The 27,507-nt window shown below is 38.0% G+C and overlaps 1 protein-coding gene across 1 annotated transcript in view; it reads left to right on the plus strand.

The window, feature by feature from the left end:
- LOC117203868 (cytochrome P450 1A5-like) overlaps positions 1-19,459 on the plus strand; it is a 169,474-nt gene extending 150,015 nt beyond the window's left edge. Inside the window, exons 4-7 of the mRNA XM_049710783.1 lie at positions 5,016-5,102; positions 15,921-16,010; positions 16,103-16,223; positions 16,902-19,459. Coding sequence (XP_049566740.1) covers positions 5,016-5,102; positions 15,921-16,010; positions 16,103-16,223; positions 16,902-16,998 — 395 coding nt within the window. The 3' untranslated portion in view covers positions 16,999-19,459. The remainder of the gene's footprint in view (positions 1-5,015; positions 5,103-15,920; positions 16,011-16,102; positions 16,224-16,901) is intronic.
- Positions 19,460-27,507: the final 8,048 nt, after the last annotated feature.

Raw genomic sequence — 27,507 nt, forward strand, 5'->3', positions numbered from 1 at the left:
AAGGATAAAGACAAAAAAAAAAAAAGAAGAGTCCTCTATCTCCCTTACCCCTTTAATTGTGTAATCTAGGGGAGGATGCTTTAAGAGTCCTGTGAGAATCAGATTAAACAGTCTGGTAGGGAGGGGTGTTTTAGAAAGGCCACTGTGTACTGGTAGATAGGATCACTCTCACACATAGGTCTGTGTGAGGTAAATGAATAACTCATTCTGTTATTTATTTAAGAAATAACTCATTCTGTTATTTATTTAATAAATAACTCATTCAGTTATTTATTTAATAAATACTTACAGAGCCCATATCATGGAGTAGGAACTCAGTATGTAAGGGTGAGCAAATTAGACAAATTGACATTTTGTTGAGGCAAATTTCATCAGTTAAGAGACTAAAGATTATTGCCAATGAGAAGAAGAGAACTCTTAACATCTACAATATGTATCTACCTGGTGTGCTGGCTGAAACTGCTTTAATTTTTATGAGAAAGCTGGAGTGGAAGGTGAGGAACATTTCTAGGTGAAGTGTTTATCTGTGTGAATTGCTGGGGGAGGGTAGGTAAGGGCTGTGAAAAAGGCCCTAGAAATGTCAAGTACAGGCAAGACAAAAGAAAGTTAATGAAGAATGAAATACGTCACATTTGTTACCTATAGGAATAACAGCGAAAAATGAGTTGATTTGAATTCTGATTAAACCAGTGGCTTCCAAGCTTTCTTTGGTTGTGTCACAGTAAATAAACTATTTTTCCTTTCCACACACTATACAAAAGATGCACATATACTAAAACAAAAGTTTCACATATTAATATTTACATTTACCATATGACATATTGAGAAATTCTCCATTGTTTTATTTTGTTTTTTTAAAACACTGGTCATGACCTACTAATAAGCTAAACCCACATCCTTGAAAACACTGGATTAAATAAAATAGTCACTTGTCCTTGTGTATCAGTCATTATTTCTTCTCAATGGGCCATGGATTTTCTAGGACTTTGGTTCTGAAAGTGTATGGTGATATCTGAGACACAGTACTGTTAAGTTAATAGAAGTACACCATTTAATTATTTGTGTTCTTAGATGTACTACCAGTTTATATTGAGAAGCTATGTTTGTTTTCAGGGACTTTTTACTTTTACTAATAGAAATCAAGTTAATCGTGATTTTGAAAGAGTATGTAAACTGACATTTTAAAATAAAGGGTAGCCAGGAAATTTAAATTTTTATTTGTAGAACTTGTTTGCTTTTAAAGATACTCATGACCAAAATGTTAGTGATAATTGAGTATTGAGTATTGCTTAAATTTACAACATAGTAATGACATTAGAAAAATTAGCCCAAGATGTATAGCGTTTTGGAAATAGGGAAGTTTATTTATTTATTTTTTTTTTTTTTTAATTTTTTTTATTTTTTTTCTTTTTGCCGTACGCGGACCTCTCACCGCTGTGGCCTCTCCCGTTGCGGAACACAGGCTCCGGACGCGCAGGCTCAGCGGCCATGGCTCACGGGCCCAGCCGCTCCGCGGCATGTGGGATCCTCCCGGACCGGGGCACGAACCCGTGTCCCCTGCATCGGCAGGCAGACTCTCAACCACTGCGCCACCAGGGAAGCCCAAGTTTATTTATTAATATTGACTCATGCTACTATTTTTTTATCGACTTTTCTAACGTGTTGGATATTGAAATAATTAAAAGAGCAAGATATTATATAGAAATCATTACCTGTGTACAAAGCTTTTAGGAGTTGAATTTCTGGAATGTGGTGCAGTTTATTTATAATGTTTATATTATGTTTTTTAGAAAATGACTAGTGTATATTGAAGTACTATAGAATTACACTGACATTTTCTATCATGTAACAATTTTTTAGGATAAGAAAAGAAGACAGAAGCCAAATAAGCAAGTAAAGTAAGGAACCATAAAATTGATAATCCAAGACATACAGAATACAGTAAAGTTTTATATTAATCCAAATTTTTGAATAGCATTCCCCAAGTAATAGATAATAAACATGTACTTCCTGTAATAGGTTCTATACCATCATACCATTTGATTTTCCTGCCTTCACATTTTATAATATGGCAGATGCAAGAGTAAATCTTTGTGATATTTATAGAGGTCATTATCCTTTGTTAAAGAGATTGTATGAGAAATTCTGTAATTATTCATGATGTTACAAATGGAGGTTGAGAATGTAGCTTTTGGATTCTCACTCAAATTCAAATCCTGGCCTCAAATTTAATTAGCTGTGTAACTTTAATTGTGCTACAAATGACCATTGGACCTTTCAGGCAAAAATGCATAATTTGAACATAGTCCTAAGGAAACATCAGACAAACTTACATTTAACAACATTCTAGCAAAGACTAGACCGCACTGTTCTAAAGTGTTAAAGTCGTGGAAAACTGTGGAATGACTATGTTGAAGGAGCTTAAAACAACATGGCAACTATAGACAATATATTTTCTTCTGCTATAAAGAACATTATCAGGCAATTTGAATATGATAATATTAGTGTATTAACGTTAATTTCCTGGTTTTATTCCAACTGTAGTTATTGAAGAGAAAAAGAGAATGATAGATAATGTAATAAAGTGTTACTATTTCAGGAGATTGTTTGAAGACTATATGGGAGTTCTTTGTACTATCCTTGAAAAAAATACCACTGAACCATAGTTAAATGGGTGTAATTATACCAAATTCAAAAAGCTCTTATTAAGGATTAAATGAGACAATTTGTGTAAAACTCCAAATAATCCTCAAAAAATGATAGGTGTTAGATGTTTTTGCTACAACACAATATATCTGTTCCAGAAATACCAGGATTTCTTTTTTTTTTTTAACATCTTTATTGGAGTATAATTGCTTTACAATGGTGTGTTAGTTTCTGCTGTATAACAAAGTGAATCAGCTATACATTTACATACATCCCCATATCTCCTTCCTCTTGCATCTCCCTCCCACCCTCCCTATTCCACCCCTCTAATTGGACACAAAGCACTGAGCTGATCTCCCTGTGCTATGTGGCTGCTTCCCACTAACTATCTATTTTACATTTGGTAGTGTATATATATGTCTATGCCACTCTCTCACTTCATCCCAGCTTACCCTTCCCCCTCCCCATGTCCTCAAGTCCATTCTCTATGTCTGTGTCTTTATTCCTGTCCTGCCCCTAGGTTCTTCAGAACCATTTTTTTTTTTAGATTCCATATATATGTGTTAGCATACGGTATTTGTTTTTCTCTTTCTGACTTACTTCACTCTGTAGGGCAGTCTCTAGGTCCATCCACCTCACTACAAATAACTCAATTTCGTTTCTTTTTATGGCTGACTAATATTCCATCGTATACATCTGCTGAAGAATTCTCCAGTAGAAGGTGGTATAATCAGAGGCTATGGGCACAGTACTAGAGTTATATTATTTGAGTTGAAAACTTTTTTTACACCATTTGCATTCTGTTAGCCTGAGCAATTTTTCTAATTTCTTGGTGCCTCAAAATTTATCAGGGATAAACAGGGAAAAAATAGCAGTTCTTTTAGAAGTTGGATATAAGAAATAACTGAAATAATATGTAAAGTACTTTCAAATGCTTATTCCTTGGAAGCACACAATAAACATTAGCTATCACAATTAATATTTTGGAACGGATTTTCCTCTTAACCAATGGGAATGCAAGGCAATTCTCATTATCATCTCCTAACAAGGCTTTTAAATAACACATTGCCAAGCAATTATTATCAATTGTCTATAACATGGGTACATGCACGAGGAACTTGATATGGCTATGTAATGTCTATACATTAATCCAATGTGGAGTTAGTTGTATTAAGAAGGTAATACTTAAAGAAAAACATTAGTAATAAAAAAAATTTTTTTTTCGGTAGCTAAGTATGAAATGACTAAATGCTGGTTAGGAAAATTCTGCCCCTGGGTCAGAAAGTCCCTATGGTTTGGAGTCAGATTTTTTTGGCCATATGATTTCAAGAGTTTTGATATTGAGAAATCCACAATGTTTTGTGAATATGACACAGTAGTTCAGGGCCTGAAGGTTACCTCTGAGGAAATATCTGAGGTTTAACACTCTCTTTGGGGGCTTGCTTTCTTTACCACGTGAGAAAGTACCAGCTACCAGCGATCCTTCTTGGACAGTCTCATTAAAAGCTGAGTTGAAACCTAGAATAATTACGGAGCCAAAGACTCCAAAGCTTTAAAGAAAAGTTTATTATGTAATAACTTACAGACACCTTGAAAGGATGATGTCACCAAACCACCCGGCATTTCCCTAATAACAGGTAGAAAAACTAGACTTCACACACTGTAGAGGTAGAAAAATTGGTGTTTACACGGGTCAAACAAAAGTGCCTTGACGCCAGTAAGAATATTGTCTCAAATCAAAGCTGTGAATATCATACTCAGAATTAACTGCTCTAGTTGTGGAAATACAAATCTGTCTGGTTGATGAAGACTCCCAAGAAGCTACCAAACCCTCCTGACAAAGGCAACCTGAGTTTCCTGGATTTTTTATTTCGTCCATCTTCCTGCCACTGTGCTTGGCTGCCCAGAGGGCTGCGTGCATGTCCCTGGTTTCCTGAAATTCACAGCAAAGCAATACCTCTGCACCATCGGTACATTTCCTTCTTGCTCTTTGCTTCCTTGCTGCCTATCTTTCGACCCTAATTCTGCTTGTCACCAGCAATTTTAAAAGGATTAGTCTTTGCAGCCTCCCTTTCCTGCCCTGCTTTTTTCCAAGATCAATTTCCATCCTACAGTCTTCTTCCCACGCCTAGCTCCAGATGTGGTCCCTCTCCCTCCACTCATGCTGGAATTTCCCAGCTTCCAGGGCCCAATTCTGGCTGCAGAGGCCTCTCCATTCCTGTTTCTAGCTCTCAAATACCCTAATCCAGCTCCAAACTCCTCCCCACACAGGTCCAAAGTCCACCCCTCATTCTCTATTCCCAGAATGTTCTCTCCCAGCCTTTCCCCAGGCCTGCTGCTGCTGTGACCACACTGTTCCTGTTTCCTAGGATGCACGCAACTTTCTAGAAAACCTTCTTTGCTGTTAGATCCCTCCGCCAGATTCCTCGCACTGACTGCAAGATTTCTGGACACGGGTGAGCCTCCCAAGCTTCATTGTAATTTGGCTGAATGGATTTGTTGATCTCATAGCAGGTTGTTTTCTCCCCAAAAAGGTCCTCAACTTGGAATGGCCCTTAGTCATATTGGGGAGCTTTTTAACATGCATCCACCCCTAGAGATTTGGATAACTGGTCCGTTTGGGACGTGGGTATTACAATGGTTTCACAGCTTCCGAGGGAGGTCTGATGTGTGTGTCTAGGTTTGAGAACCAAAACAAAAGCCTTCAACCTACTTGTGCTTTTTTCACCTGCTTCTTCTCTTAAGGGGTTAGAGTTCACCTTGAATTTTTGACGATGCTGCAGCCCACACTTAGGGAGCTGTATACCCTGTTTCAGCCCTAGCTCACTCCAAAACAACAGGAACAGAATTTGCCTTCAGAGCTTTCCAAGAAAGTTGCCGGGAAAGTTGGCAATGCGCCTGGGTCTGGTAAACTGCCAAAGAGAATTTAATTACAGACTAGAAGGGCCCAAGTTGAAAAAGAATCCAGGGTGATCACACAGTTACTTACATTTGTGGAACTGCTAACTGCTCTGGAAACTCTGGCAACACAGTATAGCCAGGCAATTAACCCTGGACATCACACTCAGGCTTCTGCCCACTTTTTCCTGCTAACTTTGATTACTGAAGGCTGGAGCTGGCCTTCAAAGTCTACTAGTCTGGAGGGACCATTTTACAGATGAGAAAACTGAGGCCAAAAGACACTATAATTTAATAGAGTTCCCACATCTGAATAGGGAAAGAGATAGGCGGGGGAAACCCAGTCATCTTTGTGGGAGTCAAACCACACCTACTTCTAGCCACACCCACTCACTTCTCATCTATTTAGTTGTCTGCTTTGGAAACGCCTCTGATAATTGTCAATGTGCATTTGTCAAATTGGAAGTTTGGTGAATGCCCAAGAGAAATGGAATTTTATGAAAAGGCAAGTGCTAGAAGTAATTGGTGATTCATTATTAAGCTCAAAAACCATGGGAAATAAATGAGGAAAATGACTTTATCTCGCGAAGCCTCCCCATAACAGGATGATACATTACCTCATAGAGGTATGAGCTTTGAAAGTGTGGATTTAGTGCTTAGTTCTGGATCTGGTAAGAGAGCAATAAATGGTCATAGAAGCGAGAGAGGTTTCGCAAAATCAGTATGCTGCAAAGCCTCAGTGCAATGACATTGTCACTGTTTTCTTCCTGAACTGAGAGAAAAGGGAAGTTTTGCACATTGTAGCTGTTGCATTGATTAGGGACTCAGTTTTTCTTTTTAGTTTAAATGCACAATTTTCCCCCTATAAAAACAAGTTGATCTTTCACTTTTAACTCCAAAGTTAATTCCTTAGAAAACAGTGCCAACCAAGTTGGTGTAATTAGCCACATTTTATCTGTGAACTTGGAAAGGTAAAACAATCAACTAAAATAGAAGACAAGGGTTTTCTTGCGTATTCAGAGTGGGGGCCATAAGATACACATTTCTTTCATCCTTGGTGCTTTTTAAAAGTAGAACATAAGCGTAGTGCTTTTTACCACCCTGTCATTTTCTTCTGAACTGGAAAACAAATTCATTGCTGCTTGCAAGAATGCTTCCCAATATGAATGTGTATATATATATATATATATATATATATATGAAATCAAGTGTTGGCCTACTCAAAAACTCAAAAAGAACTGGATATTTACACTGGCAAATGAGTATACTGCCCACCAATGTTAACTTGTCTCAGGAAGTAATTTGAGAATTGTGAAATTTAGTTGTATTCTTTCAAGGGAGAGAAAGTTTTGTATTCTTTCTATAGTTACTATAAAATGCAATAGCTAACAAAAAATATTCTTCATGTGTATTAAACCTTATTTTGCGGGGGTGGGGGAAGGAGGGGTGGGTAGGACTCCCTTGGTTTCAAGTAACAGAAACCAATTCTAGCTAGTTTAAGCAGGAAAGAATTCAATCCAAGGACAAGATCTCAGGAAGGTACTAGAAACAGTGAATGCAAGGTCACGAGGTCTCTCTCTGTTTCTTTTCCTTTCTACTTTATTTATTTTTCAGACGTGCTTTCACAGTTTCTTAGGTCCTCCTGGTAGGTGAAAGGTCCCCAAATCATATTTTCAGATTTATATCTTATAGATCTAGCTGCCCAATGAGAAGATGAACTTTCACAGCCCTAATTCCATATTCATAAAGAAGGTTCATCTTGGGTCAAGGGCTTATCCTTGGATCAATCATCCATGACTATGTGGGCAGGTTTCAAAACAGTAGAACTGCTTCAGAAAGTCACTTTTACAAGCAGGCCGAGAAGTTCAAGAACAGACTAGGCAGTCAGCCAACTAGATATCCACTAAATGGCTTGTAATTCACCAAGTACTTTTTATTAATGATTTCATTTCATCCTCAAACAATGACAGACCACTCTATTCACAGTTCTCTATACACTTTTCACTTTGTAATCTTATTTTTGTTTATCTAGTTTCCTGATTAGTCTATGAAATTTTGTTTTGTATTTTTTGTTGTTGTTGTTGTTCGGTACGCGGCCCTCTCACTGTTGTGGCCTCTCCCGTTGCGGAGCACAGGGTCCGGACGCGCAGGCTCAGCGGCCATGACTCACAGGTCCAGCTGCTCCACGGCATGTGGGATCTTCCCGGACCGGGGCAAGAACCTGCATCCCCTGCATCGGCAGGCGGACTCTCAACCACTGCGCCACCAGGGAAGCCCCTGTTTTGTATTTTTAGTGCCTGACACTGGGGTGTTCAATAAATATTTGCTGAAAGAATGTATGACTAATTCTGTTAGGTAGGACACTTAGATGAGACAACTGGCATACACTTAGATTAAGTGACAGATTGAAGATCCCGCGGGTAATGAGTATGAACTCAGCTTCCATAGCCTCAATCCCTTTCCTACCTGCCAGGCTGCTTTCTACATTGAGTTGTCCTCTTCTTCTGACGCCATAGGGTGTCAACAACTGACATGAAAGGATTTGGTCTGGTGGTTAGAATCATGAAAGTAATAGAATTGAGATAAAGGTACAGTGCATTTTACAAGAATTTAATTTTACCCTCTTGGTGCATTGTTTAATAATAGCTTTTAACTAAATACAAAGGGTCTGTACTTTTCTTTTAAATGTTTACATGGAGAAAGATTACTCTTAGTCTATGCTTAGAATGGCAAAAATAAGGGTTACGTATTTCTATTTTAGTGTTTTATTCCTGAAAATGATATTCGGCATGGCAGTCACTCCTGGAGAGGTGACCACTTCTCTCATAATTTGGGGGATGGTTTTTGTTTTTGTAAGAGCCCTAAGGAGCAAAGGGAGAAAGCGGGTGTCTCCTCCTGGCCCGTGGTCCTTCCCCATCATAGGAAATCTTCTTCAGCTTGGAGACCATCCGTACCTTACATTCATGGAGACGAGGAAGAAATACGGAAATGTCTTTCTCATCAGACTTGGCACGGTGCCTGTCCTGGTGGTGAATGGGATGGAAATGGTGAAACAAGTACTACTCAAAGTTGGAGAGGGCTTCCCTGGTGGCGCAGTGGTTGAGAGTACGCCTGCCGATGCAGGGGACACGGGTTTGTGCCCCAGTCCGGGAAGATCCCACATGCCGCGGGGCAGCTGGGCCCGTGAGCCATGGCCGCTGAGCCTGCGCGTCCGGAGCCTGTGCTCCGCAACGCGAAAGGCCACAGCAGTGAGAGGCCCACGTACCTCCAAAAAAAAAAAAAAAAGATGGAGAGCATTTTTCAGTCCGACCTAACGTGCATACATTTTCTTTCCTGGCAGAAGGAAAGAGTCTTACGTTTTCGGTCAATTATGGAGAGAGTTGGAAGCTTCATAAGAAAACTGCTTCCAATGCTTTACAACATTTTCTAAAGCAGAAGCAAAATCCTCCACTTGCTTTTGCTTACTTGAGAAACATGTCATTGAGGAAGTTTCTGAGCTGGTAAAAGTCTCTGCAGAGTTGACTTCCAAGAATGGCAGCTTTGACCCCAGAGGTGCTATTACGTGTGCAGTGGCCAACGTTGTCTGTGCCCTTTGTTTGGGCAAGAGATGTGACCACAGTGATGAGGAGTTTCTTAGAATAGTTAAAGAGAATGATGACTTACTCAAGCCTCCAACGCTGCTAATCCTGCCGATTTCGTACTGTGTTTCTGCTACCTTCCACTGCGAATTATCAATTCTCCCCAGGAGTTTTATCAGGCCCTGAATCAGTTTATTGCTCTACATGTACAAGATCATCTTACAACATATGATAAGGTAAGGGTTTAAATTCATGCCAGGACTGGGGATTTGGTGAGAAGTGAAAAAAAAAAAAAAGGGTGAGATGCATTAAGAACTCAGACAACTTTATGTACTTCCTTGGTTCTTTCACTGTAATTTTTCCATAATGAACCTTACCCAAACTATTGGTAAATGTGAAGTCCAATCAGAGCAATTATAGGGCAGTATTACTTAGTTCTCATGTAGGGACCATAAGAAGAGCTTTGAATTTTTTGAGACCTCAGAAATTTCCCTATTGTGCTGATAAGGCACATACTTGAATTATGAATCTGTAATTGACTGATAAATGATGACTAACATGTAGGTGAGCCTCCTGAAGAAATGACCCAATAATTTTGTTTCTCTAATTTTTCATCTGAAACTATCAGGTCTTAAAATTATCAGCATATTTTTTTTCAGAAAGTGTTTTGAATAATTATAAAGAATATTCTATAGGAACCTTCCAATTTACCCTCATATCCTACTTGAGTTTCTTTCCTATGAAGAAATGAACTTTGAGGTCATAACACATGTAGAAATGTTATCCATGTGACAGGAGCAAACCTTCTTATGAGGCCATTGAGATGTTTTTGGCCCAATTTGATGGTCCACAAAAGAGTAAATTTCTCTCTTGAAGTATGTATGTACTAGAAAGAATCCTAGTTCTTGGGGACCAATTTGCTGAGAGGAGGGCATCGGGAAAAAAAAAACATGAAAATGTGAGTAATTGAGCAAATGAAGAGATGTGAGGATTTAAGTCCCCTCCCATGAGAAGGAAGAGGCAGAAAACAATGTGTCTCAGGGTACCAGCAGGGAATTCTAGATCAGTTACAGTAAGTAAAAGAGTTTGTGAAATTCACAAATTTTGCTTCCTACTCCCTAACCTACCCTAGCCCCACTTCCTCTTCATGGTGATTATAGTAAAATCCTCACAATAGGTTTGAAAACCTCTTATTGTATTTATTGCTTAGCAATTTCTCTGTAATAAGTTAACCTCTGACTTTTCTAAGTGTGCTTCCAGACATAGGTATATTCTTTATTGATTGAAAAAAACTTTTAAGAAGAAATTTGAGTTTGGTACCTTGATTTTCTATTCTACATTCTTTTTTTTTTTTCTTTTTTGCGGTATGCTGGCCTCTCACTGTTGTGGCCTCTCCCGTTGCGGAGCACAGGCTCCAGACGCGCAGGCTCAGCGACCATGGCTCACGGGCCCAACCGCTCCGCAGCATGTGGGATCTTCCCGGACCGGGGCATGAACCCGTGTCCCCTGTATCGGCAGGCGGACTCTCAACCACTGCGCCACCAGGGAAGCCCTCTACATTCTTTTAAGATCGAACATTGCCTTAAGATTAAGCATTAAGAAGCAAAACTGGTTGCAAGATTTAAAATGATCTACCTATATTCTTTATATTCCTAAGCTAATTGGGTTCATTTCAAGGCTTTTCTTGCATGAGAGTCATATATGCTGTAAAATGTAGTTAGGGATGACTAATCATGTTAAGGTTTATATCCTCAGGACTATATCCAAGATAGCACTGATGCTCTGATTAATACATGCCACAACAAATATGCTGCTACCAAAACAGCCACCTTAAATGATGATGAAATCATAAGCACTGTGAATGACCTCTTTGGAGCTGGTATGTGAAAGTATTTATCAATATTTAAGGTGGGGCTTCCCTGGTGGCGCAGTGGTTGAGAGTCCGCCTGCCGATGGAGGGGACATGGGTTCGTGCCCCGGTCTGGGAAGATCCCACGTGCCGCGGAGCGGCTGGGCCTGTGAGCCATGGCCGCTGAGCCTGTGCGTCCGGAGCCTGTGCTCCACAACGGGAGAGGCCACAACAGTGAGAGGCCCGCGTACCGCAAAAAATATATATATATATATTTAAGGTGAATCAAGATTAATTGCAATTTTCTGTTTTCTACTGTTTACATTTTAGAGTCTTTCCCTCTTTTGATATCAGCCATTTACTACTTTGATCCCTACATCCCACTCCCAGTACCTTTCCCAACCCATTGACATTTACTCTTAATTTGTTTAAGTGCTGTTTTTTTGTTTCATGTATTCTTATAAAATGGGCTTTATATTTTCATATATTAGCGTGTATTCTAATATTATCATGAATTTTAATATATGTAAATTACCATTGTTATTTACATCTCAACTTATTTCTAACTTTTTTCATGAAGCCCTATATTTTTAAGGTTCAATCATGGTTGTCAGGTGTATTTCTAATTTGCTTCTTCTAATGGTTGCATAGTACTCCATGGCCAGTACCCCCTACATTTTACTAGTCTGCTGTCTCAGTAATGCAGATATTGGCAATGCTAAGATGACTATCTTTGTGCATCAGTTTTCCCTCCTTTTTCATTATGGTCTTACGTTAAGAAGCAGAATTTCTGGGTCACCTAATAAAAGGATTCTTGAGTTTTTCATACAGATTACCAAAATCCTTTTCAGAAAGACAATTTATACTGCCACCACACTACTATCATTCTTACATTTCATAGTTTTTTTCTAAATCACTTTTACCTATTGATGGAAGAAATTTTCACATATTGAGGTATGGGGAAGTCATCACGGTGGATATGTGATTTGGCTTGAGCTTTATGCTAACTAGTATGGCCTGTCAAACATGCATTGTACATCTGCTTAACCATTAAAAAAAAAAGAAGAATGCATTTATCAGATTGTTCGGAATGTCTACTTTGAAGATAGATATAATATATATGTCATCCCCCCTTCCTATGACACCAATGCTAGTACTCCTTTGAAGATGAAGTTTCCTTCTCAGACACCAAGGTCATGCTGACTCACTGTAAATATACTAACCTGTCTTTTTTGAAACCTTGAAGGAATGTACCCCTGTCATGTTTGATGTTTTTGTTCTGACAAAATATAAAACTGTGGTTCAGGCAACCATAATGGAGCTGGATGGCCATTGTGGATGTGATTTCAGACACGTCCCTGCATCACTGAGAACTTGAATTTTCTGTGCTGTATCAAACTCAAGGACAACACCAGCCATTTTTAAAACAATATCTGCTAGTAGCTGCAAGCTGCAATATTATGGTTAGAAGGTTTCCCCTTGTAACTAAGCAACCATTTCAGACCCCAGCCAACCCTTGTTGAACAACCACACTTACTTCTTGCCAGCTCCAACCATAATTCTTGACAGACAACCTATGTAACTTTGCAGTTTTTGCCTATACAAACCTTCCCCATTTTGTATTCTGGGGAAACACAATTCAAGTGCTTCTTGAATCTGTGTCTCCTGGGCTATAGTCCTCAGTTTAGTTCGAATAAAACTCTCTTCTATACCTATTATAGATTGTTTTTTATTTGTGTTGACACTATCAAATTTCTTATAGTTCCTGTAAGATATTAGACTGCAGAAAGAAAATTCCCTTAGTGTAACAACAAAACAACAAAATTCTAAAGGTGTTTTAGTAGTTTCATTTTACGTGGAATATTCTTCAGACTTGTTTTTTCATTTCTTCTTTATGCGATAGTTATTGGCAATTGGGTTCACTTTTTTCTAGGATCTATGTATTTGTGTTCCTGAATTTTCTTTGCAAACAGAGGCATTTGTTTGGGTTTATATTATTTTTCCTCATGCAAATACCTCTGCTCCCCCTCCCCACACATTTATATATATTTGTTATTTTGATCATGATTTAAATCTGATGGATGCAGGGGTTATTTATCATACGAATTTGATCATGCTGTACTTAGCATTTCTTCTGCCAGCTATCTGATGCTAAATACTATCGTTAGAATTTGTGAGGACATTTTTTTAAAGCCTGAACACCACTGAGTACTAAAGACTGGGTGTGTATGGGTGTGATTAACACAACAAGTGGGCTTTATTTTCATTGGAATTCCATGAGATATCTAATAAATTTATTTCAGAAATATACAGTACGCCGAGATCCTGAAGTAATCAACAAATACAAAATTACGGCAAATAACTAAAATGATTAGAATATAGAAGAGTGCCACCAGATGTGCACAATCCAGTTAAACATAGTTTAGATAAAATGTGTGAAAAATAAGTAATATTCAATGTAACACATTATTTATTTAAGCATTTATTAATGCAACAAACCTGGCTGAAATAATTTCATTTTGAATTCAAATAAGAGTAATAAAGAAAATTAATTTAAAAACTTCTACATGTGTCTGCTACCGCTCTAGTGGTACATGATAGAATACTTTATTAGAAGAAAATAGTGAGTGCTAAACCACATATTTTATTTTATTTTTATTTTTTTGCGGTACGCGGGCCTCTCACTGCTGCAGCCTCTCCCGTTGCGGAGCACACGCTTCGGACGCATAGGCTCAGCGGCCATGGCTCACAGGCCCAGCCGCTCCACGGCATGTGGGATCTTCCCGGACCGGGGCACGAGCCCGCGTCCCCTGCGTCGGCAGGCGGACTCTCAACCACTGTGCCACCAGGGAAGCCCTAAACCACATATTTTAGTGGATAAAATTTTTGAGCACACTGTTTCATCTGATCTGCTGTATTATTAACATTTATATTCCATATTTGACTCTTCAAATTGATCATAGGGATAATTTAGTTTCTCCTTTGGCTATAGTCAGTCTCTCCCAAAATAATTTATTATAAGCTCGATTGTTAGATAATCTGCCAAGATAAATAATAGGTTGCTTAAACCTTGATATAAACAGAAATTTTATGATGATCCAAATATGAATCCTATTATTTATCCAGATAGACCTAGGTCTTGGATATAATGTCCATGGCTCTACAATGTGCAAAATCAGTGTCTTTCGTGCAGCATTCATGACTTGTTTCGTTTGTCTTTTGATAGTGAATAGAGTCAATATATTCTGAATAGAAGTCCATTTTCTCACACCATACTGCACATTACTACAAACACCATTGTTGGCAACTGCATTTGGACAACTTACTTTTAGGATAATTCCTTGCACTGTGAAGTCATGTTAGAAATTTTGTGGCATGAGAACTGTTGAATCTACTGGCTCACTGTAAGAGATTGCCCTATTCAAAAAATGTAAAACCAAGTCTTGAGAAGAAATGATTGGGAAGGATTTTACTTTGCTCTGTAGCTACATTTGGGTGCAAATGAACCCGCGTCCCCTGCATCGGCAGGAGGACTCTCAACCACTGCGCCACCAGGGAAGCCCTGATCACATTCTTTGATGTAGTATAAAGTCATCCTTGAGAAAAAGATGAAGTTTTACATAGAGTTTCTGGCTTTTATTTTCAATAATGAAAAACAGCTTACCAATGTATAGATAATATCAAAAGTGAAGATACCTTGTTTAAAGGATGAATTTTAAAACAAAGCAAGTACACTAAAAATCAGTATTTAAAAAAATTGAATGTACTCAACCTTCCATTATGCACTTATACAAACTTATGGCCTTGAAGCCAGATAAGTCCAAGTTTAAGTCCTGACTCTGTCTCTTCTGAGTTGTCACCTTGAGCAAGGTTCATAATGCCCTTGAAGCACAGTTTTCTCTTCAATAAAATGAGCATAGAACAGAAAAAGCATTCAATAGCTATGTATGATTTATGATATTAATTATTATTATACATAGATCATAGCCATTATTATTGTAACAATGGTTTATTTTATAGTGAAATATTTCCAGTGTTTTCATTTGCCTTATAGATAATACCTATATATTTAAAACTTTTATTTTATTTTTTCTTGTGGTTGCAAACACGTAACATTAAATTTACTACATTAAACATTTTTACATGTACAATTCAGTGGTGGTGTGTATATTCACATTGTTGTGTAACAGATCTTTAGAACTTTTTCATCTTGCAAAAATTATAACTCTATGCCCATTAAACCCACCTCTGTACTCCCAGCCCTAGGCAACTACCTTTCTAATTTATGTTTTTACGATTTTGACTACTTTAGATACCTTATATGCATGAAATCAGACAGTATTTTTCCTTTTGTGACTGGTTTGTTTCATATAGCATAATGTCCTTGAGGCTCATCCATATTGTAGCAAGTGACAGGATCTCCTTCTTTTTAAGGCTGCATAATATTCCATTGCATGCATATACCACATTTTGTTTATCCATTCATTCATCGATGTACATGTGGGTTGTTTCCGCCTCTTGGCTATTGTGAATAATGCTACCATGAACATGGTGGTACATATATCTTTTTAAATCCATGCTTTCAGCTCTTTTGAATTAATGGATCACTTGGTAATTCTTTTTTAAATATTGTGAGGACCCTTTATATTGTTTTCCATAGTGACTGCACCATTTTACATTTCTACCAGCAATGCATTAGAGTTCCAATTTTTCCACATTCTCATCAACATTTGCTGTTTTTCTGCTTATTGGTAGTGGCTGTTCTAATGGGTAAGAGGTTAAGCCTATATTTTGAAATAAACGTTAAAGTATAATAATTGTATTATTAATTGGTATTCATATTTAGATTATTTTCCCTGCATTCTTAGTGTTCAAATACAAAGTAACTTGAGGATCCAATTTTACTAATACTTTTTTCCAAGACACTTTTTCTCTCTTTTTTCTTTCAGAGTTTGAAACAATATCAACATGTCTATATTGGAGCTTTCTTTATTTGATACACTATCCAGAAATTCAAGCCAAAATTCAAGAAGAAATTGGTAACATGCTTTCAGATGAAAAGTATAATTCTTATAAGAATATATTTTCATTTTTAAATTAAATTTTTTAAAAAACCTTTTTTTTTACCCAGATGGAAACATTGGGATGAAATCAACCAGGTTTGGAGACAGGAAAATTTTACCCTCCACAGAAGCTTTCATAAATGAAATATTCAGACATGCCTCCTTTCTTCCTGTTACTGTTCTTCATTGGTAAGGATATGCTGCTCCTTTGGGACAACAACTCTCCCAAAGGTGGTGTGGGGGAGGAGTGAGGAATCTCAGGCATTAGACTGAATACTTTAAGTGCTTTAAAATCTATAGTATGTTAATGTTATTTTAATATTATTTAAAATCATTTTATTTTCTTTTGAAACCTTTAATGAAATTTTAACATAGAGCAAGGCAAATTTTGTAAATATTTTTATAACTAAACTATGATGCCATTAACTTTCATCTTATATTTAAAAATTAAGGGGAGAGAAGGATATAGAAATTTGGAACAATTGATAATCCAACCACAATATATGTTTGGCTGTTAAGCGTTGTACAAACTCACTTAACTTCCCCTTACAAGTAGCGTTAGCCGCCTGCGAATGTGATGTGGCTTCATTTTCAGTAGCTAAGAATTTTACTGAACAGTAGACCGAGGAAGCTAGTTGCCACAAACAGATTAAACAGAGTCTACATTTATAGATATTTGAAAGTTTACTGAACCTTATGCCAGATTCTCCAGATCCCAAATGCATGCAAGTATAGACTAAGTAGATAGGCTTTATTAAATATGTATGTGAGCAACCAAAGTTCTGGTGGTTTGAACTGTTTCCATTCCACACAACTAAAATAAAAAATTAAATTCTCCGTGCTTTTTCTCTTCCCATCTTTATATAGCGAAGGAGGGGGAATGTCTCTCACGCCATGTGGTAATCGGCAGAGCAGAATGCAGTGCCTCAGCCCAGGTATCTCCAAGGGCCAGACCACTAGCTGAGCAGAGTCAAGCCCAGACAGTAAGCCACTCAGTCCCCTGTATTTTGCCTCTCTCATTTGCTCTCCATATTCACACATGATGCTATCTATTCACTGTGATCCCTTTTCTTCAGATCCCCTTTCTGGTTGAAGTAGACTTCATCTTTAACCTAAGTTTATAAAAAGCATCCTACATTTAAATATGCAGCTCTTCTGTCCCAAAGCCTTCTGTAGGGTGACTTTGGGTGCTTCATAAAAGAGTACGACCTACAAGCTTTACTAAGAAATCAGGAACAGAGAGACCTGCCAAGTTTACAGGCATTATTTGGGATGAAATGAAAGTGATCATAATCTTTGGGATCCTGAAAACACATCTGAGAGCCTCACTAATAGGGAGAAATATATTTTAGGAAATAGGTATTCATTATATTATTAGAAGTGAAGAAATAAACTAATATATCAACTATAAAGATCAGAGGCATCGGCCAATGAGAGTAGTGTGATATAAACGAAGAATTTTAGCACAAACGTAAAAGGCATCTTATATATTGATATGTTGTTTGGGGCTAATCTGTTCTCCACTTGGAGGTTTACCATTTTCCATTTAAAAGGACAAGGGATTAAAGAGCAGAAAATGGTTAAAATGAAATGAATTTTAAAAAGATAAATGGAAGAATCTTAGGTAAAGGGGGCAAAAGTTTTGCTATTATATATAACGTATGTACACACATACACGAAAGACCAAACAGTACCCTAATTAATATTTATTGCATGTATGCTCTTTAAAAGTTACGTGGAAAGGCATTTTTATATATGCAGTTTCAGAAGTATATATTTAGAAAGAGAGACCCTACAATGAATAAATTTATATATTGAGTCCTTCTTTAGAATATATAGTCACTCATAGTTTAATATTAGTGAAATCAAATTTTACATGCTAGGTTTCCATAGGGTGGGAGCATGTGGTTTTTATGCAGAGTAGAATTTGAGCAGCTGAATCCACAGAGGGAGTGTGGACAGGAATGTACTGAGAAAGGCAAGTGGCTATACCAGGAGCTGGTAATCCTTCCAACAAATGGCTCCATCCCTTTTTTGACCTTCTCCTTTGTTGGGTTTTGAGGGCACCCGATGAATAATACCCATATTATTTGCCAAAGTTCAGTACCAGCTGCAAGATGAAAGTAAGTCAGAGAGAGTTTCAGATATTAACTTTTTTAATGATCAGAGCTAGTTTGCACAGTTTGGCTTACAGCTAGACCAAGGAGGCTTACTCATACTTTTTACCTGAATTAGACATACTTCTCCACTCAGACTCTGGCAAAGTTGGACGACAGCAGTCTCCTCTGTACGAAACCTGCTCTTCAGCTCAGCCCATTAATAACTATAGATGAGATGTATTACCTTCTCTATAGGTTGGCTAATCAGAAAAGAGAACCCAGAAGTGGCTAAGACAAATGTGTCCAGTGACTGCTCTTAAACTCATCACATTGAAATGTCACTGCTTCTCTGGGGAGAAGTGAGTGTGAGGGCCATCTCAGAAGTTAGGGAGTGCCATATGGAAATATAACATGGCGTAATCTAAACTGTGCATAATTACAGAGGTATAAAAGGGAAAAATGTACAGTATACATAATGAAGTCTGAGTATGGGACTAGAAAAATAGAATACTTGTTCTAGAAGCAGCTTAGAGACCATCCAATACAACCAATATCATTTCACAGCTAGGAAATGAAACCATAGAGTAGATATGAGATTTGCCCAACATCTCACTGAGACCAGTATCTAGAGTTCAGATTTCCTAGTTCCAATTCCATTCCAATTCCTAGTTCCTCCCATCAAGTACTAAATGATGTTATGTTTTGTTTTTCTAATCTACTAATAGAAGCCAAAAACACATGGGGTACAAAGAAAATGTTTTATAATGTCCTTAATAGTTTCTGGTTGTATTCGAATGTGTCTACTTATGACCAACTCTGTCATAGAAATACTGAGATAATTTTCTAGAGATTTTAACTCATAGCAATGCCTGCTTAACAAATACAAGAAAAAGAATAAATTAGTGATTTGACAATAGGTAGAAGATATATCAATTAATGAACAAAGGGAGATTTATAAAGATGTCACATCATTATTGCAGTAAAAAATAACACTAACAAAAAATAGTCCATGCATCATGGGAGGCAGCTTAGGGATGGGTTATTTGAATTTACAGGATGCGTTGTAATGCTGCCTTTCTCTTTCCTACAGTAGTACATCAGATACTACTCTGAATGGTTATTTCATTCCCAGGAAATCATGCACCTTTATTAACATGTATCAAGTAAATCATGATGAGGAAGCCACCAAAATTATTTCCTGAGATAAAATTTGCTTGGTTATTTGTTTGCTATTTATTAATCTGGGAAAAATTTACATTCTTCTTAACCAAACTTCATTCCCTCTGTTTCTCTTGAAAGAAGTTGGAAATAAATTCAGTTTTCTTTCCTCACAGATAATAGGAAGGATGAAATCTTAATACAGATTCATTCAGGGTAAATCGAATTTCAAAAGTGGGCTCACTGGGGGAGTTGTGAGCAAAGGACTTCGTGGGCTCACCCCCTGCATGTGTATGACCAGCTGATATTTGAAAAGCAGCCGAAACCCCCCACTGGAGTGTAAGCCACCAAGCAGGGATTTGTTTTTTCTCTCCCTTTTTGTTTGTTTGCTTCTTCCTCAACCCCAGTACCTAGATCAGTGCCTGGCACATAGTAGGCACTCAGTAAATATTTGTGAATAAAATGCAACTAGAGGCTTGCCCATATCAACTACGGAAGGGCAGTCTGAGCCAAAGGTACCTCAGGCAGTGAAAAGTGGGGGTGATGAGTGGTGATGGCACTGGTGGGAATAATGGTGAGTACAGTTAATCTTTATAGACTCCCACTGTGTGCTGGGCACAAAAGCTCAGATGTATCTCCTCTGACCTCAACAGTAATCCTATATAGTGGTGCTAGCATGACCCCAGTTTTACTGATGAAGAAACTTTCAGCCAGATTGAACAAATTACTTACGATCACATGTTCAGCAGGTAAGAGAAGCAGGACTCACATCCAGTGTAAATCCTGTTTAATATGTAGATCTTGTTTAATGGAAATTATATGCTCCATGTGGTGAGGGCTTGATGTCGCCAGTAAACTGGTAAAGATTGCAATTTGGCCACCACACGGCTTGCGGGATCTTAGTTCCCAACCAGGGATCAAACCTGGGCCTTGGCAGTGAAAGCACCAAGTCCTAACCACTGGACCACCAGGGAATTCCCAAGATGGCATTCTTATACACTCAGCGGTTGTATGTACAGTACTCTGTACAGCTTCTCCGTCTTCACCCAACATCTCATCTGACTGATGGCTTAGGCTTCAGGCTCTTAGGGAGGGAGGTGATTATCCTGTGTACCTAACAGCACCTTCACAATCTCTGTAACTAGCAAAATGGTAGAATACACTGCACAGACCATCCCACTGGAACACTGATTGTCAGAAAGATTGATACATCCATTCTCCACCCAGTGATCATATTGGATAAACCTAAGCATTTTTAAACCCATTGTAAGAAGAAATACAGTCAGTGTAAATTGAATGGCATTTATTTTCAGTTGGTACAACCCCAAGTATCCCAAGTATTCTAGTATCCTAAGAACTTGTGATTATATTGAATATTGAGTAATGATCAAACAAACTGAGTTAACACAGGTGCTGGTAAAGAAATACTATTTGTATGGAGGCACTTGTTTAAGTAAATGAATATGTAATTCAGGACTTGATATTATGGGAAAATTATTCATGTTGAATCTAAAAGGTCACAAACTCAAGCACCCACTGAGCAGTGGAAAATACCAAAAATGAAAGAATTGTACTTTGTTGAAGCAGTGGCAAGAGGTCATCTGCTGCATCTAATTCAACCCAGTAAACTGTTGGCGAGCAGGGCATTGTCCCACTGTTATCAGCTCTTTCAGTTATAAAAAAAAAAGAACGTGAAAATGTAGATTTTCATGTGGAATCTTCTGATTTTTAAATGTCAGCAACAATTAACTATTTTTAAAAGATTATGAGAGCAAAACGAAGTTTCTTGGAGGACTGAGTATGACTTGTAAGTCCCCAGGTTCATGACCTCTGGGACAGAGAGAAAACAAATTTTTCTCCTAGACAGAGGGTGACATCTATAGGCAAAGAGACCCAGTTCTTTATGAAGTCAGGTGAGTCCCTGATGTATGGCTTAAGATGTAGGCAACTCACAAACATTAGTTGTCGTAGACGAGCCAGATGTGGTGCCTGTAACAAAAAAAAGGTGGAGGGAGAAGAGAGAACCAAATGCACAACAATTTGGGAACTGTGGGCAACCCCCTCAATCAGGGCTGCTTTCAGGAGACCTGGCTCCTCCTGTGATGATGTATGAAGGCTATTTCCTAAACATAGTGAGAGAGCACCAGAGTGAGAGGTGTGTCTCAGTCTCATCATTCCTGCTTATTTTGCTTAAAGCAAAGGAGATTGAATATTTATTACCTTATTTATGCCACAATTTTGGAATATTCTAATGAGAATTTTGTGGAATTATTCATTTAAGATAAAAAATTTAAATATATTTCATGTATTTTATTCACTACTTAACGAACCAGAAGTCATTTTAGTGAAAAATAATTGTATTAAATTTTTTTTTTTTTTTTTTTTTGCCTCTCCCGTTGCGGAGCACAGGCTCCGGACGCGCAGGCTCAGCGGCCATGGCTCACGGGCCCAGCCGCTCCATGGCATGTGGGATCTTCCCGGACCGGGGCACGAACCCGTGTCCTCTGCATCGGCAGACGGACTCTCAACCACTGCACCACCAGGGAAGCCCTGTATTAAATTTTTATGATAACTAAACCTGTCAACATATTAAAGGAAAGAATGACATATATATCTGTAATAATTATATAATTACATAGCTCCATAACTATATACATATATGTATATATAATTTATAAAGGATGTTCTGAACTTGAACAGAACACTTTATGCAAAACAAAATTATTATGGAACAGTTGGCAACAAAGGTAAAAGTGATAAAATGATTCCTTTAAGGGCTTCCCTGGTGGCGCAGTGTTAAGAATCTGTCTGCCAATGCAGGGGACACAGGTTCAAGCCCTGATCTGGGAAGATCCCACATGCTGCGGAGCAGCTAAGCCCACATGCCACAACTACTGAGCCTGTGCTCTAGAGCCCGTGTGCCACAGCTACTGAAGCCCATGTGCCTAGAGCCCGTGCTCCGCAACAAGAGAAGCCATCGCAATGAGAAGACCGTGCACTGCAACGAAGAGTAGCCCCTGCTCACCGCAACTAGGGAAAGCCTGTGCACAGCAACAAAAGACCCAACACAGCCTAAATAAATAAATAAATAATAAAATAAATAAATTTATTAAAAAAAATGATTCCTTTAAATTTTTTTATTTTTGTCTATTTTATACAGAACTATTTGGGATAATCCCAATTTATTTAGACCTGAGAGATTTCTATATGAAAACATGGAACTGAATAGAACTTTGTTGAGAAGGTGTTGACTTTTGGAATGGGAATCCGGAAGTGTCTCAGAGAAGATGTTGCACAAAATGAGATATTCATTTTCTTCACCACAGTTCTGCAGCAGCTCAAGCTGGAGAAGTGCCCAGAAGCCGAGCTCGACCTGACACCCATGTATGGGTTAGCCATGAAGCCAACACCGTACCAACTTCAAGTAGAGACCCGCTGCACAGGTAGTTCCTGTTCATCGATTCTCAGACTGGGTGGAGGGTTTCTTGTTTAATTCAGAAAAATTATGGGCTTCAAATTCATTTAACAAGAAATTTAGAATTCATACCCCTATGCTGTGCTGTTCAGTTCATTGTATGCCATCCTAGTGTAGGAGTTGATTTCTGAGTGTATGGGGTTTTAAACCCATGTCTCACGTGATGGTGTCCCAGGTGTCACTGTGTCACTGTGAATATGGAAGAAGGGAACGAGGACTGCTGGATGGAGTGAGCAGGAAAAGGAGTTCTATCTTCCTTCCCTTAACGCCAGCTACAATAGACAGGTGTACTGATATTTGTTTTAAATATTGGGTTCAGAATAAGAACAAGGTTCTGATTTTAAATATATTTCTTTCCACTGGACTAGGTACTAGGTATTCAAGAGGTCCAAAGAAGGGAGCTAGAGTCACCCAGATTAGCAGAGAACATTCATGGTGATAATAGGTGGACTGAGCCAGATTTAGAGAGGCAGGGAATGGGACTTGAAGCGGGGGTGGGTTTCTTCAAAATCTATTTTTATGTCTGCTCTTATGTTTTCTGGATTATGAATTTAACTTCAGAGCAAATTGGTGTTTTTACAATGTTACTAATTCCTTTTGATACCTACTAGATATACGTGTGTATTAGTTTGCAAGGGCTGCCATAACAAAATACCACAGCCTGAGTGGCTTTAACAACAGAAATTTGTTTTCTCACAGTTCTGGAGGCTGGAAGTGTAAGATCAAGGTGTCAGCAGTGTTGGTTCCTCCTGAAGGCTCTTTCCTGGGTTTGTAGATGGGCTGTCCTCACATGGCCTTCTCTCAATGGCCACCCATCCCTGTGTCTCTCCTTTTTGTTGTAAGGACAACAGTTATATTCGATTAAAGCCTCATCCTAACAGCCTCATTTTAGCTTAACTATTGGGTTGGCCAAAAAGTTCGTTTGGGTTTTTCCATAAGATGTTACTGGAAAACCCAAACAAACTTTTTGGCCAACCCAATACCTCTTTAAAGACCTTATCTCCCAATACAATTACATTCTGAAGTACTGGGGTTTGGGATTTCAACATATGAGTTTGCGGCGGGGCGGGGGGGAGATACAGTTCAGCCCATAATAACATGTTATGAGAAAAAAAAAAGACAGCAATTAAAAAGTTTTTCAGTATAGTACCCAGCACTAAGTATGTGCTTCTTTAATTGAACTTGTTAATGAGCTAAGGCATATAAGGGACATAAAATGGACAGTGAAAAACTAAGAATTTCAGATTGAAGCTTTAAGGGGAGTTGCATTATAAAGGGCTTGAAATCCAGGCGGAAGTTGAGAGCATGTCTGGAGTCTAATTCAAATGGAGAGAGCACTTAGGGATAATGACCTAAGACCATCTGGATGATGACCATCTTGACCAGGATGTTGCAGTGGAAGCCGAGAAGTTAAACAACTGACAGACATTGAGGATTAAAGTCAGGACTTTGTCTTTCTTTCCAAGTACAAATAAATTCAGCATAATCCTTGGGAATAAACAAATTGGATTGCCTGTCCTTTTTTGTAAAAGCTTTTGAAATTATTTGTATTATCCACGTGACAGTGTGTCAAACTGAAACTATCCTTACATTTTTTTCTGTAAAAAACTATCAAATCTTCTGTATATGCACTAATAATGGGGAGGACAGGAACACTATAGGAATCTTGTTATCTGTTTATCTGGTATTTTCTTTAAGGAATTGTGTTTTTCTAAAACTCTTATTTTGTTTTTTTTTTTAAACAGTAAGCAAATAAGATTCTATACATTTATTTTAACACATTGTATTGTAAAATGCTAATTTTCACTTTAACTCTGCTCCTAAGGCATAATTAGTGTACTGTTGGGCTTTTTGTATAATTCATAAGTTTGCAGTTTATGTAATTTTAGAAACATGGATAAGAATAAGACAGGGAAAAGAACATTTAAAAGCAAAATAGAAGTAACTTTTCTTTTTCATTTAATTTCATTTTCATTTAATATGTAACGATGAGCTATTTTTAATTATATGTATTTACTTATCTGGAAATAATTTATTTTATGAAATATAATTAGACGCAACACAGTGTACCAACATTTTATATTGAAATAACTTATAACATAAACACTCTAAATAATCAACTGGAGACTACACACAGAATTCATTATGACGATGGAGCAATTTCTGCATCAGTGGTAATCCAAGACGAGTGAAGTGCTTAAAGCCATTATACATGAAGTAAAAAGAGTAATAGATATTAGATATCCTGCTATACAAAGGTACATATGAATGCTTACCACACTGTGCCCCCCTTGTAGCTACAGCCCCCCTGGGGCTTTTGGTAACACCATGAAGATGAAGGTCAGACTAGAAACTATCCACTGCATGATGCAAGTGAGCACAGAATGTGTCTGGTCCCAAGTGTTTTTCAGAGACGAAAACTTGCACCAAAATTTATAAAGACATTTATATATTCCCACATTGAAATTCTCTAATTCCTTCCCAGTTAAACCTATAACTCAGATGTGATATCAACCCACATGACAGGGTAAGAAATCAGAACCATTTTTGAGAGGTAGAAGGGGTCTTTGGGGATTTTACTCTCTAAATAATTATTAATTAGGCTGTAAAATCTACAGATCCTTCCAGGCTTCCAAGTGTGTGGACACATGATTTGATGTTTCAGATTCACACAGGACGTCCCCACAAAATCCAAGATTCATACTTTAAACAAAAGGCACCGTACTATGTACACCTTAAATCAGAAATAGCTAAAGGGAGGTGTTTTACAGCTTAACAGGCTATAAAAAACAAATGCCCTATGAGGAATGCACCGTTGGCTTCCCCTTCAGATAAGAATAAAAGCAGGATGCAGGCAACTGATTCTCTATGACACACATTTTTAGCAGTAGGAGAGCTAAAACAAATAAAAATTATAAAAGTTTATACGTCTTTTCTGTCCTTCAAGTTATTCACAGAGAATAGTTTACCTTAATTCAACATCACTATCAAGCCCCATCAACCATAAACTATACACATACAGGCAATACTGTTGCCTTTATCTCTACCCCTGTGGATGGAAGCATGTTGCATGAATGAATTTTCCAGCTAAGTGTGATGACCAAGTTCCAAAATGCTCATTTGAATGGATCTTAATTACTGTCTTTCTGATGTCTTAAAATGCATTTACTAAATATAGTTTTATCTTTTTCAGACTTTATATTGACATTTATTTCTAAGGGTAATGCACTGGGCTATAGTCATTTGATGCACTCCTGATCAATCCTCCATCCCTGCCTCAATACCTGCCTTCATTCATTACCTTAATGCTGATCTCCCCAGCTCCCTGCAAGCTCCACAAATGCAGGGCCAAGTCTGCTTGGCTTCCATTGTACCTCCAGTGTCCAGCACTGTTTCAGGCACATAGCAGACAATCGATAACTAGTTGTTCAGTGAATGCGGGAATGAATTAATGATTAAATGAATGAATCTAACGGAGTAGCAAAAGGAAGTATCTGAGATTTTCTAGTATGGGTAGTATTTCTGGCATCTCTGCTCCTATTTTAATTTCTACCTGTTGCCTCAGTCTCAAAATCTGTTCAGTGCTCTCACACCTGTTTAAGCTATAAGGTCCAGATCTCATCAAATACACCCTTAGTTCTTTTTTTTTTAACTCACATTTTTATGACATCAGATCCCAGCTGGATATCATTAGCCTTCCCCCATCCCCACAGGACCACTGTCAAAGTGTGTCCTAGCACTTAGGAAACTATCCAAAAGTAACATCTCAGATGTGCTCCAGAAAAGTCAATGTTTCTCCCGCTCCAACATCTTCATCTTGCCAACACACACGCATACAGATAGGCAGCTGACCATTCATTAACTTCACCAGACACATTTGTTGTCTAATGGCATCTGTCACTTCTCCTGCACACTCTGATGGAGAGAAGGGGTCACTGCTTTCTCCCTGTAATGTTTACACCCAAGGATGGGTGTTGGAGTTTACTTATTTTTCAGTGGCTTAACTGAGAGTTAGGAGTAATTCTGAAGAAAGCTTACTTGAGGTTTGGGAATATTGGAAGGAATGACATAAACATACACACAAAATTATGTCCTATGCCCTACTGCTTAAGCCTAGGACTAGATTGTTCCTAGCACCTCATCCTGCACCAGTTCCCTGCTCTCTTTGCTCCCTGTGGACAAGAGAAGTTCCCTGATCCTCTACCTACCCTGCCCCCAGATTCCCATAGGCTTTGTATTTTGTGCTTTCTTTCTCTCTCTCTCTTTCTCTTTTTAGTTAGTTTAGGTAGAGGTTTATCAATTTTATTGATCTTTTCAAAGAACCAGCTTTTGGTGTCATTTATTTTCTCTCTAGTAATTTCTTGTATTCAATTCCATTAATTTCTCCTCTAATTTATATTTCTTTTCTTTGGCTTACTTTGGATTTACTTTGCTCCTATTTTTCTAGTTTTCTAAGGTGGAAACTTAGTTTATTGATTTTAGATCCTTTTTTCTTTTCTAATATATGTATTCAGTGTTCTAAATTTTCCTCTAATATGACCCAGAATGTGGTCTATCTTTGTGAATATTCCATATAAGCTTGAGAAGAATGTGCATTCTGCTGTTGTGGGATGAAGAAGTCTACAAGATGTCCCTTACTATTTAGTTGATTGATGGTGGAATTAAGTTCAACTGTCTTTACTGATTTTCTGCCTACTGGACCTGTTCATTTCTGATTCCAAACTAAAATTTAAAACTAAAT

This window comes from Orcinus orca, chromosome 6 (genome assembly GCF_937001465.1).
Source record: "Orcinus orca chromosome 6, mOrcOrc1.1, whole genome shotgun sequence".
Lineage (NCBI taxonomy): Eukaryota > Metazoa > Chordata > Mammalia > Artiodactyla > Delphinidae > Orcinus > Orcinus orca.